General features: G+C 37.8%; 1 protein-coding gene across 1 annotated transcript in view; it reads left to right on the top strand.

Annotated features, from left to right (window-relative positions):
- faf (ubiquitin carboxyl-terminal hydrolase-like faf) overlaps window positions 1-11,236 on the top strand; it is a 134,028-nt gene extending 122,792 nt beyond the window's left edge. Inside the window, exons 29-30 of the mRNA XM_089095065.1 lie at window positions 8,613-8,753; window positions 11,063-11,236. Coding sequence (XP_088951191.1) covers window positions 8,613-8,753; window positions 11,063-11,236 — 315 coding nt within the window. The remainder of the gene's footprint in view (window positions 1-8,612; window positions 8,754-11,062) is intronic.
- The last annotated feature ends 8,223 nt before the right edge of the window (window positions 11,237-19,459 follow it).

The raw sequence follows: 19,459 nt of genomic DNA on the forward strand, positions 1-19,459 counted from the left end.
AAATTTTAGTTGCGTTTTGTAAAAAAAAAAAAATTGTACCCCCCCCCCCCCGAAAAAAAAATCCTGGATACGGCTTTGAAGCCAAGCATCAACTTCTGGTCGTTCTTGTTTTTAAGTAATACAGCTAAAATTTTAGCCGAGCCTTTGTTTTAGCATATTAATTAATTAATTCAAAGTTTTAAGTAATTTAATCTTACTTAATTGGTAAATTAGCATCGATTGCCTGATAAACATTGGCGAAAGATAATATTTTCAAATTAAGATCTGTAACAGACTTGAATTCAAGCCAAATCTCATATTCTGGTTGTTTTTGTTTTTAAAGAATACATTTAATTTTTTTTTAACGCCGCACTGGAGTCGAACGCCATTATCATCTATCGCCGAAAAACTGTCGCAAAGTGCAAATTATTTTTGTTATTAATCAAAGTTTAAGGCGTGTCAAAAAAAGAATTAAAAAAAAATAATAATTCATCAGCGAAATTGAATTTGAAAACTTAATAAGTATTTTGAAGAGTCACTTTCGTATTATTTACGGGATTTATTTTACGAAACATAAGTTAGGCGTTTGACACCAGGATGGCGCTGAAGGTAAATCCTTTTATGGCATACTCCAACCCTCACTCGAAATCTCTTTAAGTTTTTGTAATTTCTTGCACTGTTCACATACATTTGCTTATTTTCATGTACATTTGCTGTTCATATACATGCCTACATTTTGTTACTTATTTTCCATTGTTTATTTTTTTATGACTATTTTTGTTTGCAAAAATTGGCTAATTTTCTAAAATTATCCATAATTTTGTAATCGCAAATTTTGAAAAAAAAGTAATGTTGGTATTTTAATTAATTTCTAACACTGCAAAAAACTAACTAAAGGGTCTAGTTCTTTTCTGCTAATTTTCTAGCTAACTACTGTAAATGATTTTGTTTAGATATGGTTAACGAAATTTTTTATATATTTTAATAATTGAAAAATATATATTATTCAAAATCGGGAAAATTTCGTTAAATCGATTATAAAAATCAATAGTTATAAAGTATAATGTTGATCAACTAACTAAAATGTTAAAACAATTAAATCTCACCTAAACAGGTAGGCCTAAGTATAGCAAACTATGTAACTATATTTTTATATTTTTGGTATGATACATATACAGGGCCGCTGAAAGGGGGAGGGGGGGCAGAACCCGGGCTGAGACATGAAGAAAACGTGACAAGACAACAAAAAAGGATAAATTTCATTCGGTGAATGAGAAACATGAAACAAGGCAGATGTTTTGGCGAAGACCTCGGCCAAGCCGACTTCGGTGCTCAAAAATATAAAAGAAAAATAACTTTTCGAAGTATCTAAGAAATAAAAAAAAGAAAAAAACGGGAGCTACCAAGTATCATTCAAAAATCAGATTGGGTATGGATTGTCTATTGCTTCGTTTCGGGTGAACCAGGCTAATTGACCCTTCATTATGATTGGAAGGATCGTATGTTGAATTTATTTCTATTATGTTTTCATAAATAGGATTTATAAAGATATCGCCACTATCCCTGTTTAAAGTAAAGTCTTTGTGTATGTATTTTTTTGTCGAATCATCATCAAACCACTTTCGGGGTTTGATGAAGGTAACTGCAAATTGTAAATGTAAGTAATTGTATATTATATATTTTGTGTTAGTTTATTTTAGTTATATATATATATATATATATATATATATATATATATATATATATATATATATATATATATATATATATATATATATATATACGCTGAAGACGCCTTGTTATATACGGGTGAAATATCGTTAAATTTTTGTTGTTTCTCATCACTTTCATTTACTGGTCATAGACCCGTTTGTCGTCTTTATATTCATTTCTTTCTTTTTCTCTATAGTTTACATTGATTTTAGCGGGGCTGCTAAGCATAAGAATCATGCCCTTCTGGCAAAAAGCACGAAAATTGGTGGAAATAAGAAAATTGGCACAGGGAATCTAATGGTGACGGGAAGCACGTCGAGCGGACGCTCTAAAACACCTTTACGAGTGCCCGAAGTGCTTAAAAAAGGCGCAAGTCTACCAGTATCTCTACAGAAGTATCAAAATCTATGAATATACATATTAAGATATGGCGATTCCAATGGCGGCTATATAAAAAGTAAAGGGTCGCTCTGAAGCACACAATATAGCGCTAAAAAAAATGCGTAAAGTAGTGTTGGGTGATATTTGATATCGATATTGATATATCAATATATCGATACCGAATATCGAAACGTAGTATCGAAACCGATATTTTTTTAGGGGTCTCTAACCCCCTATGTTCCCCGCGGAAAATCCACCGCATGAAAATTCTGCAAATTTTCAGCATACATCTTTGGGATTCTTTGCAGGTTTGAATTCTTTCATCTATCATTGATTTTATTTATCCTTATCTTACATCTTACCCTAGCATCTTTTTCGCAAGAATTCACTTCCAGCTCCCGAGTCTGATACGTGTGAATTATTATCAACTGAGAATCAAAAATTCACCACAAATGATGTAATAATGAAAAGTTTGGATTTTGAATGTTATTAAAGCTAAACTAGCCGATCAGACAGGGTGAATTTTCTCAGTCTGAAAAATTCTGTCAAGGAAACGGAGCACTGTCACAGATAAACTAAGATAAGGTAATCTAGCTTAATTGTAACTAGCTTAATTGTATTATATATATATATATATATATATATATATATATATATATATATATATATATATATATATATATATATATATATATCTATATTATGTACTGCTGATGCTATTAAGGCTCACCTTATGAAAATTGCAACTGAGTGGTGGATCAAGGAAGAGGTTGTTGCTGTAGTAACTGATAATGGAGCATATGTAGTTCGGGCCGTAAAGGATGCTGTATCCCAAGTAGGTACAGGATGGTCAAATGTTTGTGCTTCGCCGATACTATAAATTTGATGTGGGGTCTGCTATGAATGATGCTGCTGAACTTGTGCCTTTCATCCAAAAGGCTAAAGTATTTTCAGACTTTTAAGAAGTAAGGTTGTAGCTACCAACATGCTACACCAAGTTCAAATCGGCGGTGATAGCTTTTGCACAAAAAAACTAAAACCTGATGTGACCACTAAATGGAGTTCGCTTCTCACTCTGTTGGGTAGTCTACAAGATTTGAAAGAATCGGTAACAAGCTCGCTTGCGCTCCTCGGTAAAGTGGACCTCATACTCACTGATAGCGAGTGGGGTGTTATTTCAAATGTGATTGCGGTGCTTATACTCCTTGAAGAGGCAACCATTGAGCTCTCTTCTTAAAGCTATCCCCCATCTTGAAAGTCCTGCCTTTGTCTAAGATTTTGAGACGCCACCTTGTTCAGGTAGATTTTGGTGGATTCTCAGATGTTGCTGATGAGCTTCGAAAGCCTTTGCAAAATAAAATGCACTTTGGGTTTATAGGCCTTTGTGAAGTCACACCCGTCGCAATTGCCACATGTTGACGCGCGTTTCAAGAAAATGTGTATTTCACCTGAAGATCTACAAATTTTTGGAACTGGAACTGAATCTTCTACAAGTTGAGAGCAAAATTGCAAACGAGATAGATTTGGCCTTGCTGGCTGCTGAATCTCGATCAGAAGATATAAGTACCATCGCAGTCCCTGCGATGCAGTCATATCAGAATCAAGCCAGTTTGTGGGGTTCACACGATGACGTCTTTATGGTCAATGCAGGACATGCTTCGACAGCAGCCGAATATATCATGGCTCTGCAAACTTTCAATAGGGAGCAAATAGTTTCGAGAGAAACTTGTCCACTCAAGTGGTGGAAATCTCGTGCTATGAGGTCCCAAAAACATCTGTACGAAGTTGCAATGAATTCTGAAAGAGTGTTTTCCAAGGCTGGTCAGATAATTATGAACAGCGGAAACTACTCTCAGGGAAAAACATTGACATGCTGCTATTTTTGAATAGCCAGTAGTTTGTTTTTATCTTTTCCTGAGCCCGAATAATTCATAATCTATTTTTTTTATATTCATTTATGTAATCGAAGTTTATTTTTACTGTTTGATTTTATATTATTTGAGTTTTGAAAAAGAAAGCTATACAAAATACCATTTATTTACCCTTTGCGTTACTGAACTTCGGCAAATCCATGAGATAGCAAAAAACTGATCCGAAATATCGATATATCGAATATCGAAAGTAAAAATATCGATATATCGATTAATCAAAATATCGCCCAACACTAGCGTAAAGCGCAAAATAGGAGCGCCTATCCTATTTAATACCAAAACAGGAAAATCAGAGTACTAGAAGTCCGAAGATTACAAGAACAGCTCGAGTCTGCACGTCAAAGCGCAAATTTGTGCGCTCAAAAGCGTGCAAAACTGATGGAAAGTTTGAAGAAACTCATGAAAAAGGGGTAATGTAGTACAAAGTATGGGGAACCCAATAATCACTGGTACAAAGTCGAGTGATCGCGTTATAGCACCTTTGCAATCGCGGAAAAGTGCGCTAAAAGCGCAAAACAGTTCTGCTTATTACAGAATGTTCAGATTTGGTAGAAACACGGTTTGAAATACCAAGAGTCGAGTGGTGTTGAAAGGAAAGTAAATCTGTAAGCCAGAATCCAGTCCTGGCATGTCTTAATGCCCGCTTCAAGTGCGGAAATAGAAAAATGTACAAAACATTAGTTTCTTAAAACAAGCGATAATTCGAAATGGCATCGAACATGCAATACGGAGCGCGATTTAGAGCGTCCAGCAGAGCCCACGACGCTTAATGACACGAAAAGAACGAATGATTTTGAACACACATTTTCGGAGATACGCAACCAAAAAAGCCATTTCCGTTTGCTATTTTAGGTAACTTGTCTTGATTGTCATTGTCATTAGAAAATGGAATAAAAAATAAGGCAATAATTATCACATAATATGGTACTTCGCTGAGATATCAGATCCCATGCTTAGCAACCGAGATTCTAAGTTAGGCTTGGACCTTAAAAGGGACATCAAAATACATGACATAAAGATTCATTATACTTGGCAGGACCCGTGGCAAGAACATAACTCGGTGCACTCAAGTGAGTTGCTGTTGCAGTTGCAACGCCCAGAGCATTGCTTTTTGCAACTGCATCGTATAAACTCTCGACAGGCGACATAACCTTGGGGCAGGGTTGACCATCGGGGAGCCCCATGCCCATTGCTTTTCCCATCCGTAATCGTTGGGGTTCTTTTCGGTAATAATGGCAAGATGAGAACTGGACTATACCTGGGCTTCAAGGTAAGCGTGCCGAATTTGCTGGTTTAGCGCATCCTGGGTTGGCGGAAGTCTGTCCAAGGATGATCCTTTTTTTTGTGAACAGATACTTCTTCAACTTGTTTACTGACTCGTTTTCAGTGAGCTTTTGAAGAGAAAACAGTGGCTCATGACACTGTGCGCTTCCCAGGCTTTCCAAAACCATCCTTTGCCATACACAGTGTCGTTTTTTGGAATTGAAGTTATTTCTTCAACCTTTGTCAGATACATAGCAGATTTCTTCTGTAGCATATTCACCAAAGGTCTTGCTTTTTGGTTTTATAAGGTGGACTGGGACAGCACCATCAAAAACCTTGGAATTGGGGTGAGGTTTCTCGGTCACAACTTCATAAGAAAAAGCTGTGAGCAGAGTTACAATATCAGGCTTCGTGCCGAATCTCAGATTACCTTGATCATAGATTGAAGAAGGGAAAGGCAGGTTCTCGTGTTTGAAAAATTTCCGAGTCAGCACCTCTGGTGTTGTAGCCAATATAGAGTTTGGCAAATAGGGCTGAATCTGACTTGGCCATCTGTAGGATCGATTTTGACTTCAGTATCGATGATGGAATGGGAGTTGAAAATAATGACATCCTGTTTTGGCGTATCGATGAATCAATAAGCTTTGTACGTTTTGCAAAACTCTCTTCCGCAAAAGTATCGTACTGGGATTAGCCAACAATTTCCAGACTGCAGTAACTACTGATGGCAAGACAATGGGGTACTCTCCCGGAGTTGAATCAATAAGCTTTGTACGTTTTGCAAAACTCTCTTCCGCAAAAGTATCGTACTGGGATTAGCCAACAATTTCCAGACTGCAGTAACTACTGATGGCAAGACAATGGGGTACTCTCCCGGAGTTGAATCAATAAGCTTTGTACGTTTTGCAAAACTCTCTTCCGCAAAAGTATCGTACTGGGATTAGCCAACAATTTCCAGACTGCAGTAACTACTGATGGCAAGACAATGGGGTACTCTCCCGGAGTTGAATCAATAAGCTTTGTACGTTTTGCAAAACTCTCTTCCGCAAAAGTATCGTACTGGGATTAGCCAACAATTTCCAGACTGCAGTAACTACTGATGGCAAGACAATGGGGTACTCTCCCGGAGTTGAATCAATAAGCTTTGTACGTTTTGCAAAACTCTCTTCCGCAAAAGTATCGTACTGGGATTAGCCAACAATTTCCAGACTGCAGTAACTACTGATGGCAAGACAATGGGGTACTCTCCCGGAGTTGAATCAATAAGCTTTGTACGTTTTGCAAAACTCTCTTCCGCAAAAGTATCGTACTGGGATTAGCCAACAATTTCCAGACTGCAGTAACTACTGATGGCAAGACAATGGGGTACTCTCCCGGAGTTGAATCAATAAGCTTTGTACGTTTTGCAAAACTCTCTTCCGCAAAAGTATCGTACTGGGATTAGCCAACAATTTCCAGACTGCAGTAACTACTGATGGCAAGACAATGGGGTACTCTCCCGGAGTTGAATCAATAAGCTTTGTACGTTTTGCAAAACTCTCTTCCGCAAAAGTATCGTACTGGGATTAGCCAACAATTTCCAGACTGCAGTAACTACTGATGGCAAGACAATGGGGTACTCTCCCGGAGTTGAATCAATAAGCTTTGTACGTTTTGCAAAACTCTCTTCCGCAAAAGTATCGTACTGGGATTAGCCAACAATTTCCAGACTGCAGTAACTACTGATGGCAAGACAATGGGGTACTCTCCCGGAGTTGAATCAATAAGCTTTGTACGTTTTGCAAAACTCTCTTCCGCAAAAGTATCGTACTGGGATTAGCCAACAATTTCCAGACTGCAGTAACTACTGATGGCAAGACAATGGGGTACTCTCCCGGAGTTGATGGAAACGAGACATACTTTCGAAAGGTGTTGTACATACATACTTTCGAAAGGATTACCCTATTCTATTATGGTATTTACAAGGTTTTTAGTGTTTGTCTGGAACCTCTTCTGAAATGCCGAACCCATTTCGTAATCTTCTGCAGTCCGCTGTTCCTTCACATTTCGGAACTTCAGTTTGTTCGGAAAACAGATATTTTGTGCTTTTGTAGCGAAACTGGTAAACTTGCGCTTTTTTAGCGCTGCGGGTGCTTTATAAGACTCTATAGAGCAACCGCTCGACTTAAAACCGATCACCATTGGGTTCCCGATATTTCATACTATATTTCAACTCTTTCCAGAGTTTTTCAAAACATTCCATCAGTTTTGCGTGCTTTTGAGCGCGCAAATACGTGCTTGGACAGACAAACTCGAGCTGCGGTTTGTAACAGTCGAACTTCTAGTACTCTAAACTGTGTTTTTGCCAGTTTTTATATTCCATTGAATAGGTGCTTCCATTTTGCGCTTTACGTGCTTCCATTTTGCGCTCTATTGCGCACTTCAGAGCAATCCGTTTCTTTATTTTTATCTGCCAATGGAATCTACATTTCTTAAAACGTATTGTCTGGAGTTTTGATGCGTCTGTAGAGAGACTAGTAAACTTACACCTTTTTTAGCGCTTCGAGTGCCCGTAAAGGTGCTTTTGAGCGTCCGCTTGACGTGCTTCCCGTCACCATTGAAGTTCCCGTGCTTTAATCTTTATCTCCCCCAATTTTTTTTTTCCAGAAGTGCACTATTCTAGTGATATTTCCCGTTTAACAGCCCCTCTATTGTCATTTATTTCTTTTTGATGAGGCAAACTTAGAGTCTTTAATACATATTAAGTCTAAAAAAGGAATGTACTCCAAAATCAAGTTTAATGTTAGGCTAAAAGAGAAGAAAGGCGAAAATGGGGTTTAATAGGGAAAAGGCCAACGAAAATAATGGATGCATCAAAAACGGATATTTTGAGAAGACAACTCCTTTCCTTCTTCAGCAATATTAGAGAAAGTCTCAAAAAGTCAAGTTCACATTTTCTGAGTAAAAATACGAAAAATTTGACCAGATAAAAGAGAGTGAAATAAATAAAAAGACAAAAACGAACAACGTTGATATAAAAATGAAACAAAAACCCAAATTGGAAGAATTAAAAAGCTAACGGCGCGAAATAAAATAACAGGTAAAAAAATTCAAAACATAACCCCAATAAAAAAAACAAGGTCAGCCATTGAGGAGGAGTAAATCTCATCATCAAGGTCAGCCATTGTTCCAAAATCTAACAATGGTCTCTGATTGGGAACATCATAACGTTGCTATTGAAAAGTCGTAGTTGAATGCCATACCTTCCATAATATAAATAGACTTGCTCAAATAAACGGGATTCCACAAGCGTTGCCGACAGTGTCAATTACGTATACCTGATATATAAGTTTTTTTTGTGTTTAGGCTCCAGCACGTTGGCAATTCGCCGTAAATTGGCTGAAGAAGAAAATGGAATCTTCGTCCTTTTGGACAGGAAACCAAGACAATGATTGCAGTAACGAAGATTCAAATACCAGAATATTTCAAAGGACTACCTCAGCTCAGGTATGTATATTTATGTACATATTTACATGCGTAAGGGACTAAAAATTTAGTCTCTTATTCAGTTTAGCGGAGATGTGGTATTTAGAACGTAGAGTGAAGCAGAACAACTTTTAAAATTATATTAGAAGTATATAAACATCTCCTATTTATTCTCTGATAGCCTTTTCGAATGGGTATTCTCGCCAACTCCTCATTCTTTACTTCCCTCTTTTATACCCTAGCCAAGAGCTCTTTTCTATTACACTGTTGTCTGTTCTCACTCAGATTGCTCCTGTTTCATATCTTCAACCCGTCTTCAGTCTGAACATAGAATTTATGATATCGTAAATTAATTCAACACATTACGCTAGTATTTGAAGCTTGTATTTTAATATTGAATTATTTAAAATATATATCTAATATTTAGTTCATTTGATTGTTTTATTTTTTTTGGTATTTTCTAAACCTTTGACAGTAATCCATATCCATTGCAGTGTGGGAGGTTGGGGGGATGTTGCGAATAAGAGAAGTATTTATAATTATTCCTAGGGTTTGACCGCTGTTTGCTCAATCACCTCGAAATTATTTCGGGGTGATTGAGCTATGCAGTGGATACATATCCACTCCATTGTGGGAGATTGTCGTTGCTTTGGAAGTTTTCATTCTGGAGGTAGGGGAGGTATTGCGAAAAAGGAGAAAGGTTTTTAATTGTTCCGATCGCTGTTTGTTCAGTCACCTCGAACCAATTTGAAAACACTCTTCTATTAGAAATTCCGGATATCTGATCACCTGTTTAATTTTGGTTGGAGTCTTGGTACTAAAGTTGGTGGGAGTGGGAGTCTTGGTGTTAGAGCACTTGTGAAATGGCAAAGATGTGTCACAAGTTGTGATTTTGGACTCACGGTCGCCTATACTGCGTACGGCCTTATATAACTACGGTACGCCCTATACCGCAATCCCTTGCTTTGTTTTCAGGACTTTGTTTTAGATTAAAATAGCTCTGAGTCTGAGCTAACTAAACAATTGAATATTATACAATTTAAGCCTACTTTCTATTTAAAATACAAATAATAGCCTTAATTTACACATACTAATGCCTTAAAATTTCAGATTAAAGTATTAAAATATAATCCGTCTTCAACTATTGAATTTGATCAACGTTAGAGATTTGTCTCTAGAAGGATTTTTTTTTAGTCTCTTTTATTTTGAAATAGTGCTCACGCAGTTTTCGTGTCGGTTTTGGAAAAAAAAAAATAATAGTTTTAGTTTTTAATAAAAAAAATTATATATTTATGCCATCAATATATCCAAACTTTCTTATTCATTCTTTCACTCGCAAGCTATATTGGCTCTCATGAAGTTTCAAGAAACCCGCTTCATCTCCATCTGTCTATGGAGGTGGTATCACATCTATTTGTCTATTTTTGTATCACATCTATCTATATTTATATATGTACCAGTGGAAAGTGGGTTCATTCGCACAAGGCGCCTTCTGCGGTGCTGGGAACCGAAATAAGGGCAGCAGGAGCATCAGGAAACCGAATAGCAAAAGGGATAAAAACCAAAAAAAATTTTATAGGCGAGCTAAAAATCATTAAAATGAACGAAAAAACTAATATACTTTGTTTATTCCTGCCAAATCTGATAGCTCCCCAACCCCATCCACAAATGTTGTTTTATTTTACATCTACGTGGAGAATGATTAATCATGGAAGACGTTAACTCTGAATTCAGGAATCAGCTGACTTTTTTTCAAAATTCCAGAGATATTGCCTGCGGATTGTTCTGGGTAACCTGCTGACTGACCGTATTTCAAACAGTAGGCTGTACGAAAAGTGTGGTTCAATCTTGCTTTCTAAGGCTATAATGAGAGAAAGGTTGAGATGGCTAGGGCACGTTCTGCGGATGAAGGATGACAGATTTCCGAAGATTGTCCTTTTCGGCCAACCGTCTAGGGCTAAAAGGAAAGGAGATCGTCCGCAGTTTGGGTGGGAGGATGTCATAAAGAAAGATTTAAGGGAAATCGGAACTTCCTGGGAGGGTGTAGAGGGAGGCTTTGAATAGATTGGGATGGAGGAGGAGCGTGCGTAGCTGCGTTGGCCTCAGGCGGCTCGGTGCTGCGACCAGTTATTAGTAGTAATACGTAGAGAAAGAGTTCATTCTCTTATCATCATTGTCCTAACCGAAATTTCATCATCAACTACACCATACTCGTCCTCAACTTTATTAGGAAGATGGCAGTCTAAACCCCCCTTCCAGTGTTTGTTTGTTACATCCCTATATTCATGTGCCATTTTTATTTGAAATGAATACTTTATCTTGATTTTTAGGTAACTTTGGAAGAAGCCAATACCCTTTTAACTGACTGCAAAACCTCTGATATGGAAATGAACAGTGCTAGTGAAATATATCCATGTAAAGATTTCCGACTTCACGTTGCAGACACTAAAGAGTCAAAAAAGTTTTTCACCCAATGCTTGATTTTTTCATTGCTTTATTTATGACATAAAATGGTGATATTTTCTTTTTTGGTAAATTGAAACAAGGACTTATACAATCAGTGTATTGTCTGAGCTTCGAATGGAAAATTTTTTGAAATTGATATTTTTTGCCTCCTTTTATTTGTTTCAGTGAAAGATATTAAAAGAAGATTCTATATGGATAAAAAAAAATTTCTTTGTCTCTACTGTAGGAAATCGATAATATATATCGTTTTTTTTTTTTTTTTTTTTTGGGGGGGGGGTCGTTTTACAGATATAATTTATTTTAAAATCTACAAGTCAGACAAACACTTTAAGGAGGGTCAAATCCCCTGACCCCCCCCCCTCTGGATATGACCTTGTCTTTTAATAAGGGGCAGTCTAACTAGATATGGACAACAGCGCAATGGTGAATTTATACATTAATTTTTGTCAAGCATCTTACTAGGAAAGAAAAGTAAGCGAAGGGAACACATCATATGACAACATCCCCGAGGCTGCAATTTTTGATGGGGTGGGATATTGATGAAAGTGGTGCAAGTTCCGACAAGGATAGGCATAAATCACTAGGTAAGCGCTGAGATTGAACATAAATGGCGCTAGTTAATATTAATACTTACACGGAAAAGAAGGATGAAAGAGAAAATTATTTAAAAAAATATATACTCAAGAAAAATAACAATAAAAAAGGCAATATGTAGTGGAAGGAACAAAAGGGATGGGGAAAAGCCGGATAAATTGATAATAAATGAAAATTAAGCGGAAACACGATAATGAATTAATTAGGTAGTTATGGTAAGTCTTCTTTTTCATACCTGACAAAGAAATGAACTTCAAGTGTGTAAAACTAATTTGTAAACTTTGGTGAATCTGACTCAGGGAGCTCATATCCCCCAAAAATCCTAAATCTGTCCTAATATCTGGGTAATCCTTATTAAAATCATCGAATAAAATTTAATTTTTTTATTGTCCCCCATCCCCCTGAAAAAACAACACCTTGTGGACGTGCCTGGTCTGGCTGTCGTCTATAAATCATCGGCCAAAACTAAAGGGCATCTCTGATGCTTTCCTTTGAAAAAAGTTAAAAATTCAGAAAGACTCCCTAGTGTAATCTTTCTCAGTTTGCTTAATTTCCTTAATAGGTAATTATTATGTAATAGGTAATAGCAATTATACTTAATTGGTGGTAGAGGAACCGGGCTAGGATTTGGAGACAAAAGGCAAAATATTTTTGATTCCACTTTGTCGAATATGACAAAATTTAAAAATTTTTTTGATTCAGTAGAAATAAAGTTGGCATTTAGCCAAGTTGTTACCCTTCCTTATTAGTCACTAATTAGTCACAAGTCACTAATTCCTTATTAGCTTTTTTTTTGTTTCTAAGTGAAATGTGGCTTCAAATAATCTCTCGCTAAGTGGAAGTAACTTATTGTGTTTATTTTTTTATTTTATACTAAAGTGAACGTGGACTAAAAAAGCATAAATATTTGTCATATTTTGTCTTCTTAAGATAAATTTGGTGGCAGCACTGTTTCTATTTACAACATGGCTTTTATTCCAAAGTGTAAACACAGATGATTTCTCGTAAATTTACCATACCTAATTAGATTATGTCCACATTCGTTGTTAATTTTTATTTTTTCTAAGTGAAGTATGGCTTCATATAATCTCTCACCTTAGTGAGAAATTATACCCATAACCCATTTTGTGTAAAAGTGAGCGTGAACTAAAGAGCATGAATATTTTTCAGATTTCTTTCTTCCCTAGGTAAATTTGGTGACAAAACTGTTTATATTTGAAGTATCGCTTTTATTTTAAAGATTAAGGCAGGGATGGGCCGCAGTCACTTTTTGTCACTTTTGTCACTTTTTTTGGGACCTGTCACTTTTTGTCACTATTTCTGTCATTTTTTCACTAAAGTCACTTTTTTAGACGTTTCGGACCTAAATTTTTTGGTGAAACAGTATGTTATAGTTGACTGTCGACTGTGGCATAATTCATAAAAAAGGGAAGTCTTTTTTTGATAGTTTGGACTGTATTTCAAGACGCATAATGTATATGGCTGTGATAAACGTGGTTAGTGTGTGTGTGTTAAGATATAGTCTTTTGCAGATAAGATGATAGATTGAATTAGTTCTACCATACCATAACTGCCTATGGTTCTTTTCAGGCCCTTGGTTTACTTAGCACACTTTCTTGCCCGGTTGCTTAGCAAATTGACAGTTAGGCCAAGATTCCTTCTGTATGTTTTTAGTGTTAGCCAGTTACTTTGATTTTAGACCGTTTCCTGCAAAAGGCATGCATATCCACGGGTCTGAGGACGTCAAAATGTAAGATTAAATTCGTGTTTTCATTGGTTTTGTCAGTTTGTATTTGTATTAGCTTTATATGTTTTCGAATTCCGTCCTATAACCCATTCTTATATCAGATCGCTGTAAAATAATGGGCAAGACAAAATTTTTGGAGAGCTGGCTCAGTAGGGAAGCCGGTGCTGGGCATAAAGTTAGAGAGTGGTGCACAAAAGGGAGTGACAGCTCGTTCTATTGTAAAGTTTGCAAAAAGACACTCAGCTGCCAGAAACGGTTCCAGGCCCTTTTTCAACATGCAGCTGCACAAGATCACAAAAAGAATGCTTCTGTATTGGTAAACCAGCGTCAGTTGAGACTCGCTGCATCAGCTCCAACCGGAAACCACCCAAACTCACAGAGTGACGATAGCGTACCATAAAAGAATCTGGAAATGCTCCGCGAGCGAGATGCAGCTTCAAGGGCGGAGATAGTTTGGGTTTTAAAGACTATTGCTAGTTCTTTTGCTGCAGCTTCGTGCGATCATATTGCCGAAGTGTTTCAAACAATGTTCCCTGATGCTGTACCAGAAGGCTTCTCCTTAAATGCTAAAAAAATGACATGCTTGTTGACGGAGGCTATTTATCCGTCTTTTGAGAAATTATAGTTGAAGACATCCAGAAATCTGACTTTGTGCTGGAATATGATGAAACAACGAACAATGGTGGGGTAGAGGAGCTCCAAATTAGAGTTCGATACTGGTCAAAAGAGCGGAAACAAGTGGCTAGTTGGCATCTTCGGACATATTATATGGGACATGCAACCAGTGAAGATCCAGAAAATCCTGCTGAGTATTGAAGATGCAGAACTTTCACTTGAGAGATTGCTGATGCTTGCAAGTGATGGCCCAGTGTCAATAAGAAAGTGTGGCCCATCATAGACTCAGAAAAGAGAAAAAGGTATTCAAAAGGCCTATTGAATATGGGAACCTGCAACATTCATGCAGTGCATAATGCATTCCTGAAAGGGCTGCAAGAACTCGGGGAGGAGTGCCCTGATATGACTCGCTTTTTACCACTTTTTCACGGGATGGCCAGCTCGTTTTGACGATTTCAACCAGTGCCAACGGAAAGTTAAAGTTCCTCAGCGTAAGTTTATGAAGCACGTTCCCACAAGATGGCTCACCATAGGGGAAGCAGCAAGCCGCTTGATGGAACAGTGGCCTGCATTGATTGAATATTCTTGCCCACGAATGCTAGAATTCGTGCCAAAGAAAAATTGTCTGGAGTACCTGATGTCAAATGCAAAATATTTGAAAATTGTAAAATGGCTAAAAAAGCAAACAATGAAAGCCGAAATTGAGTTTATTGTAAGCTCTGCAGCACTGCTTTTACTACTTTTACCGGTGTATTACAACAACAGGAGCCGTTAATTCATGGGGTACACTTTGAGCTGAGACGGTTATGCACAGTTCTTTTGGGACAGATTGTGCCGGCTGATGATGTCAATCTCCGGATCCTCGATGGTTTTGAAGGCTTAGTTCGTATTGCAGATGTTTACCTACAACAACCCTTGTGTAATGATTGCTGCCCTGGATTCTTAGATTCTGGATTCTTAGATTGGATTCGTTATTCTGAAAGACAGGAATTTTTTTTTCTGAGAATTAGAAAGCATATCAAAGCTGCTGTACAGTACCTGCTGACAAAATGCCCTGTGAGCAAAGAGTTTTTCCGAAGTCTTGCCTGCCTAAGCCCTTCCAGTCCAGATTGCCCAAGAACGATTTGCAGTGATATCTTCCACATCGCGAGAAAACCTCCATTTGAAAAGGACATCGAGCAAGTCCAAGGAGAATGGTTGTTAATACAGTCAGATTCTGTGCCGCTACCCACGGAGAGTACTCGAATCTACAGCTATAGGCAAAAGTTCCTGAAACTGAAAATGCCATCTGGTGAAACCAAATATCAGACCTTAGGTCGGATCGTCTGGGCAGCTCTGTCGCTCTGTCATGGAAGTGCAGACGTAGAGAGAGGGTTTTCTCGGTCAGCTCTGCTGATGACTAGCCTTCAAGCGTGTACAGAAGAGCGGACACTGAATGCTATAGCTTTGCTGCGGATGCGCTCCGCGACTATGAGAACAGACCAGAGCGTGTGCTGATCACAAAGAAGCTGCTTTGTCTGGGTAGATCAGCTAGAGCCAGCTATAAACTATTCCTTATTGAATGAAGACAATAAGAATCAGAGAGAGAGAAGCTTGAAGCTGAGAAGGAAGATTATTAAAAATAAATCCTGGAGTTGGCGCGGAAGAAGCAGAAAATAACGGCCATAGAGTCAGACATTGTACGAAAAAAAAAAAGAGATGGTTAAGCAGAAGGAAATAGGCGATACCCATCTGAGAGAGGCAGGGGAACGGTTGAAGAAAGCTGTGGAAGAGAAGGACTTCCTGAACATTGGTCTTGCTCAAAGTATGCTGGAAGCAGCATTAAAAGCTCGCTCCGGAGAAAGGGAAAGGGTAGATGATGCTGAGTCGGTTGAAGTACTTATTCTGAAGAGGAAATCCTAACTAATTGATCGCCTTTCGAAAAAGTCAAAGAAGTGATGACATAATATCCAGTGATTGCTTATACCTGGTCGTGGCGGACGCTTGTTATTCAATAAATCAGTTTTCATTCCTAGTGCCATAATCAAAAATGTACATTTACCGAAGTTGTCGTTTGTATAAGTAAATAAAATCAGTTCAAGAAAAAAATAAGGATTTCAGGCTTTCTGTCCGTAACTTCTCGGGCTCTCATAGGCCTGTGATGATCTTACGGTAGTAATTTTGATCCTTGTAATCCATCTGACTATGCTCTGTCGGCTTCTGAGCAGTCACTTTTTGTCACTTTTTTGATGTCCTCAAGTAACTAAAGTCACTTTTTTCGTGCACCTCGTCGTGGCCGACCCCTGTTAAGAACATCTGACTCCCCGACTGATCTAAGGATAAAATTGGTCGTAATCCTGCTTTTGAATATGGTAGAATTCTTGAGTAAACATTTCAACTAAAAAAAACGTGAGCATTGCTCTGTTTCAATATTATTTAAAACCTCTTTGATCTGTTATCCCCATCTAGAGTCCGTAATTTTTCATACTGATCTCCAATATTGTAATTTCTTTTCATCGATTAACTTACTGCTACTAATAACTCACCGCAGCGTCAAGCCACCTGAGGCCAACACAGCTGCGCACGCTCCTCCTCCATCCCAATCTATTCAGGGGCTCCCTTTTTACACCCTCCCACGAAGTTCCAATTTCCTTTCAATCCTTCTTTATGACGTCCTCCCACCCCAGACGAGGACGACCTACTTTCCGTTTAGCCCTAGACGGTTGTCCGAAAAGAACAATCTTCGGCAATCTGTCATCCTTCATCCGCATAACGTGCCCTAGCCATCTCAACCTTTCTTTCATTGTAGCCCTAGAAAGCGGGATTGAACCACATTGTTCGTACTGCCTATTGTTTGAAATACGGTCAGTCAGTCGGGTACCCAGAACAATCCTTAAGCAATTTCTCTGGAAAACACCTAGCAAGTCTTCATCCGCTTTTCCAAGCGCCCATGCTTCAGAGACATATTTGACTACTGTCACCACTGTAACTTATAATATTCTAATCTTGGTTTGCAGACTTATCTTCCTGTTCTTCCAAACTTTTTTTAACTGTGAAAAAAAAAAACCCTGAACCTTGGCTATTCTACTTTTAACATCTTCACTGCTCCCACCATCTTTACTAATAATACTACCAAGGTAAGCGAAGCCGCCCACCTGATCATTCGTTCCATCCTCAAATACTACCTTTTCATTTTTGCTCAGTTACAGCCTTAGTAAACTAATCATCTTAATATTAATTGTCGAGCGTATTGTAGCACCCTGTACACGAAAGATCTATGAAAGTTCATTCATTTTGCCCACACTTTCATTTAAGATGCTTAAATATTCAGCATAAATCTAAGTCCAGGAGATTTGTTCCTCCCCATTTGATTCCGTGGTCTCCCATTGCCTTTCCTCTGCTCCTTAAAACAAAGTCCATCAAAATAATCCATATAAAGGGGGATAGAACACAACCCTGATTAATTCCTGATTTCATACAAAACCAGCTGCTAACCTCATTTCCTACCTTAGCAGCAGAAGTGTTATTCTCGTACATAACACTAGTCTCTTTAATGTATTTGTCTGGTATACCATACAAGGATAAAACCTTTACCAAAGGTCTTCTATCAACAGAATCGAACACTTGCACATAATCTATAAAACTGAAGACCAAAGGTGTTTGAAAACTCAGGCACTTCTCAATTATTAGCCTAAGAGTGAATATTAGGTCGACGCATCCTCACCTTTTCTAAAACAGCGCTGTTCTTCTCTCAAAATTTTGTCTACGGCATCTCTCAGTCTAAAAAGTATCATATTACTAAGTAATTTACTACCTACAGAGACCAGACTAGTGCCTCGATAATTACAACACTCACTTTTATCACCTGTCTTATAAAGTGGCTTAATTAAGGTTTTTCTAAAATCATTAGGTTCTTCTTCTTTTTCAAAAATCATATTCATAATCTTCAATAACTTATTTCTAACCTCAGAGCCACCATATTTAAGAAACTCATTTACCACCCTATCAATACCTGGAACCTTATTATTTTTTAATCCTTTTAGTACTGTCGCTAATTCTTCCTCACAAAACAAATCTTCCTTCACATCCAAGGTATCACAAACTTTTTCATTTTCTTCTATATCTTTTCCTGCAACTTTATCTCGGTTTAGCAAATTTTCAAAATGTTCTGCGCATCTCTCTTTAATTCTTTCCTTATCACTAATTGTGGCCTCATTCCTATCTTTAACTGGGCCAAGTCCGGATAGACTACTCCCTCTCAATTTATTAACATGCCAGTACAATAAAAAATCGATTAAAAAAACAAGAATACGGCATTGGACCTTACATTTTCTACCGGCGGTGTTGATTTCCGTTTCATGGTCTTTCAGTCAGGAAGTGCAATGGGCAGTTGGGGGCCAGCCACAGTGTGCTAACCTTCCCCGAATTTCTTTAGGTACCTATTTAGAGCTGGGTCGACTCTGGCTGCGCTTACAGAGTCACGCCATTGACCATCGTCCAAACCAAATAACCAGCAACACCAGTATTCAAACCCCTGTCTTCATGCAAAAAGGCTTTTAAATCTAGTGTGCTAATTTTGACGTGACTTTGGCAAAAATTAGGAGATAGCTAATTGGCTTGGTACTTCTGAAAAGTTTATATTGTCCTAGTTTTAGAGGTGAAATTACTACACGTGCCTCTAAACATTAAGTTACACAGTCTACACAAAATGGATGGGCGTTATCCACTATTGCATTATTGAACTTAAGCTTTAGAAAGGTGGAAAAGTCAGTGGATTTCCTTTCTTTGGGGAGAGGGGTTCTGCAAACTATCAAATTTGTAGTTTTTAGGATCCGTGAGCGGTTCATCCTATTGATATGGGGAGAGGATTTAACTTCTAGTATCTCTTCAGCTGGATGAATATATTTAAACTATGCATGTGATTAGGCTGTAAAATGGAATTTTACAAATAGCCATTTTTTATTCATTGGGGTTAGATTAATTCTGGAAGCATTTTAGTTTAAACACCATTTTGCCCATCATAGAGCCAGATATTTCAATCAAATCTAAAACAGATGTGAACCGAATATCGTCGGCATAAACTTTTTTTAACGCGCGATGTGAAAATTAGGTGACGAAGCAAAATTTGTTTCAAACGTCTTGACATGTCTCAAAACCTAGCTAAATACTGAACCAGCTTCAAAGTAAGCCACAAACACGTAATTCTCTTTTAACTCATTCTATCTAAAATTTTCTTTGTAGTCGGTTATCTCTAGCGTTTTCGCAGTAGCCCTTTTCTGGCAAAACGCTGAATCCCATCCTCTATCCTTCCTGGGTAATTCATTTG

The sequence above is a fragment of the Artemia sp. Qi Xiang Cuo genome, chromosome 9, assembly GCF_049724085.1.
Source record: "Artemia sp. Qi Xiang Cuo chromosome 9, ASM4972408v1, whole genome shotgun sequence".
Taxonomy (NCBI): domain Eukaryota; kingdom Metazoa; phylum Arthropoda; class Branchiopoda; order Anostraca; family Artemiidae; genus Artemia; species Artemia sp. Qi Xiang Cuo.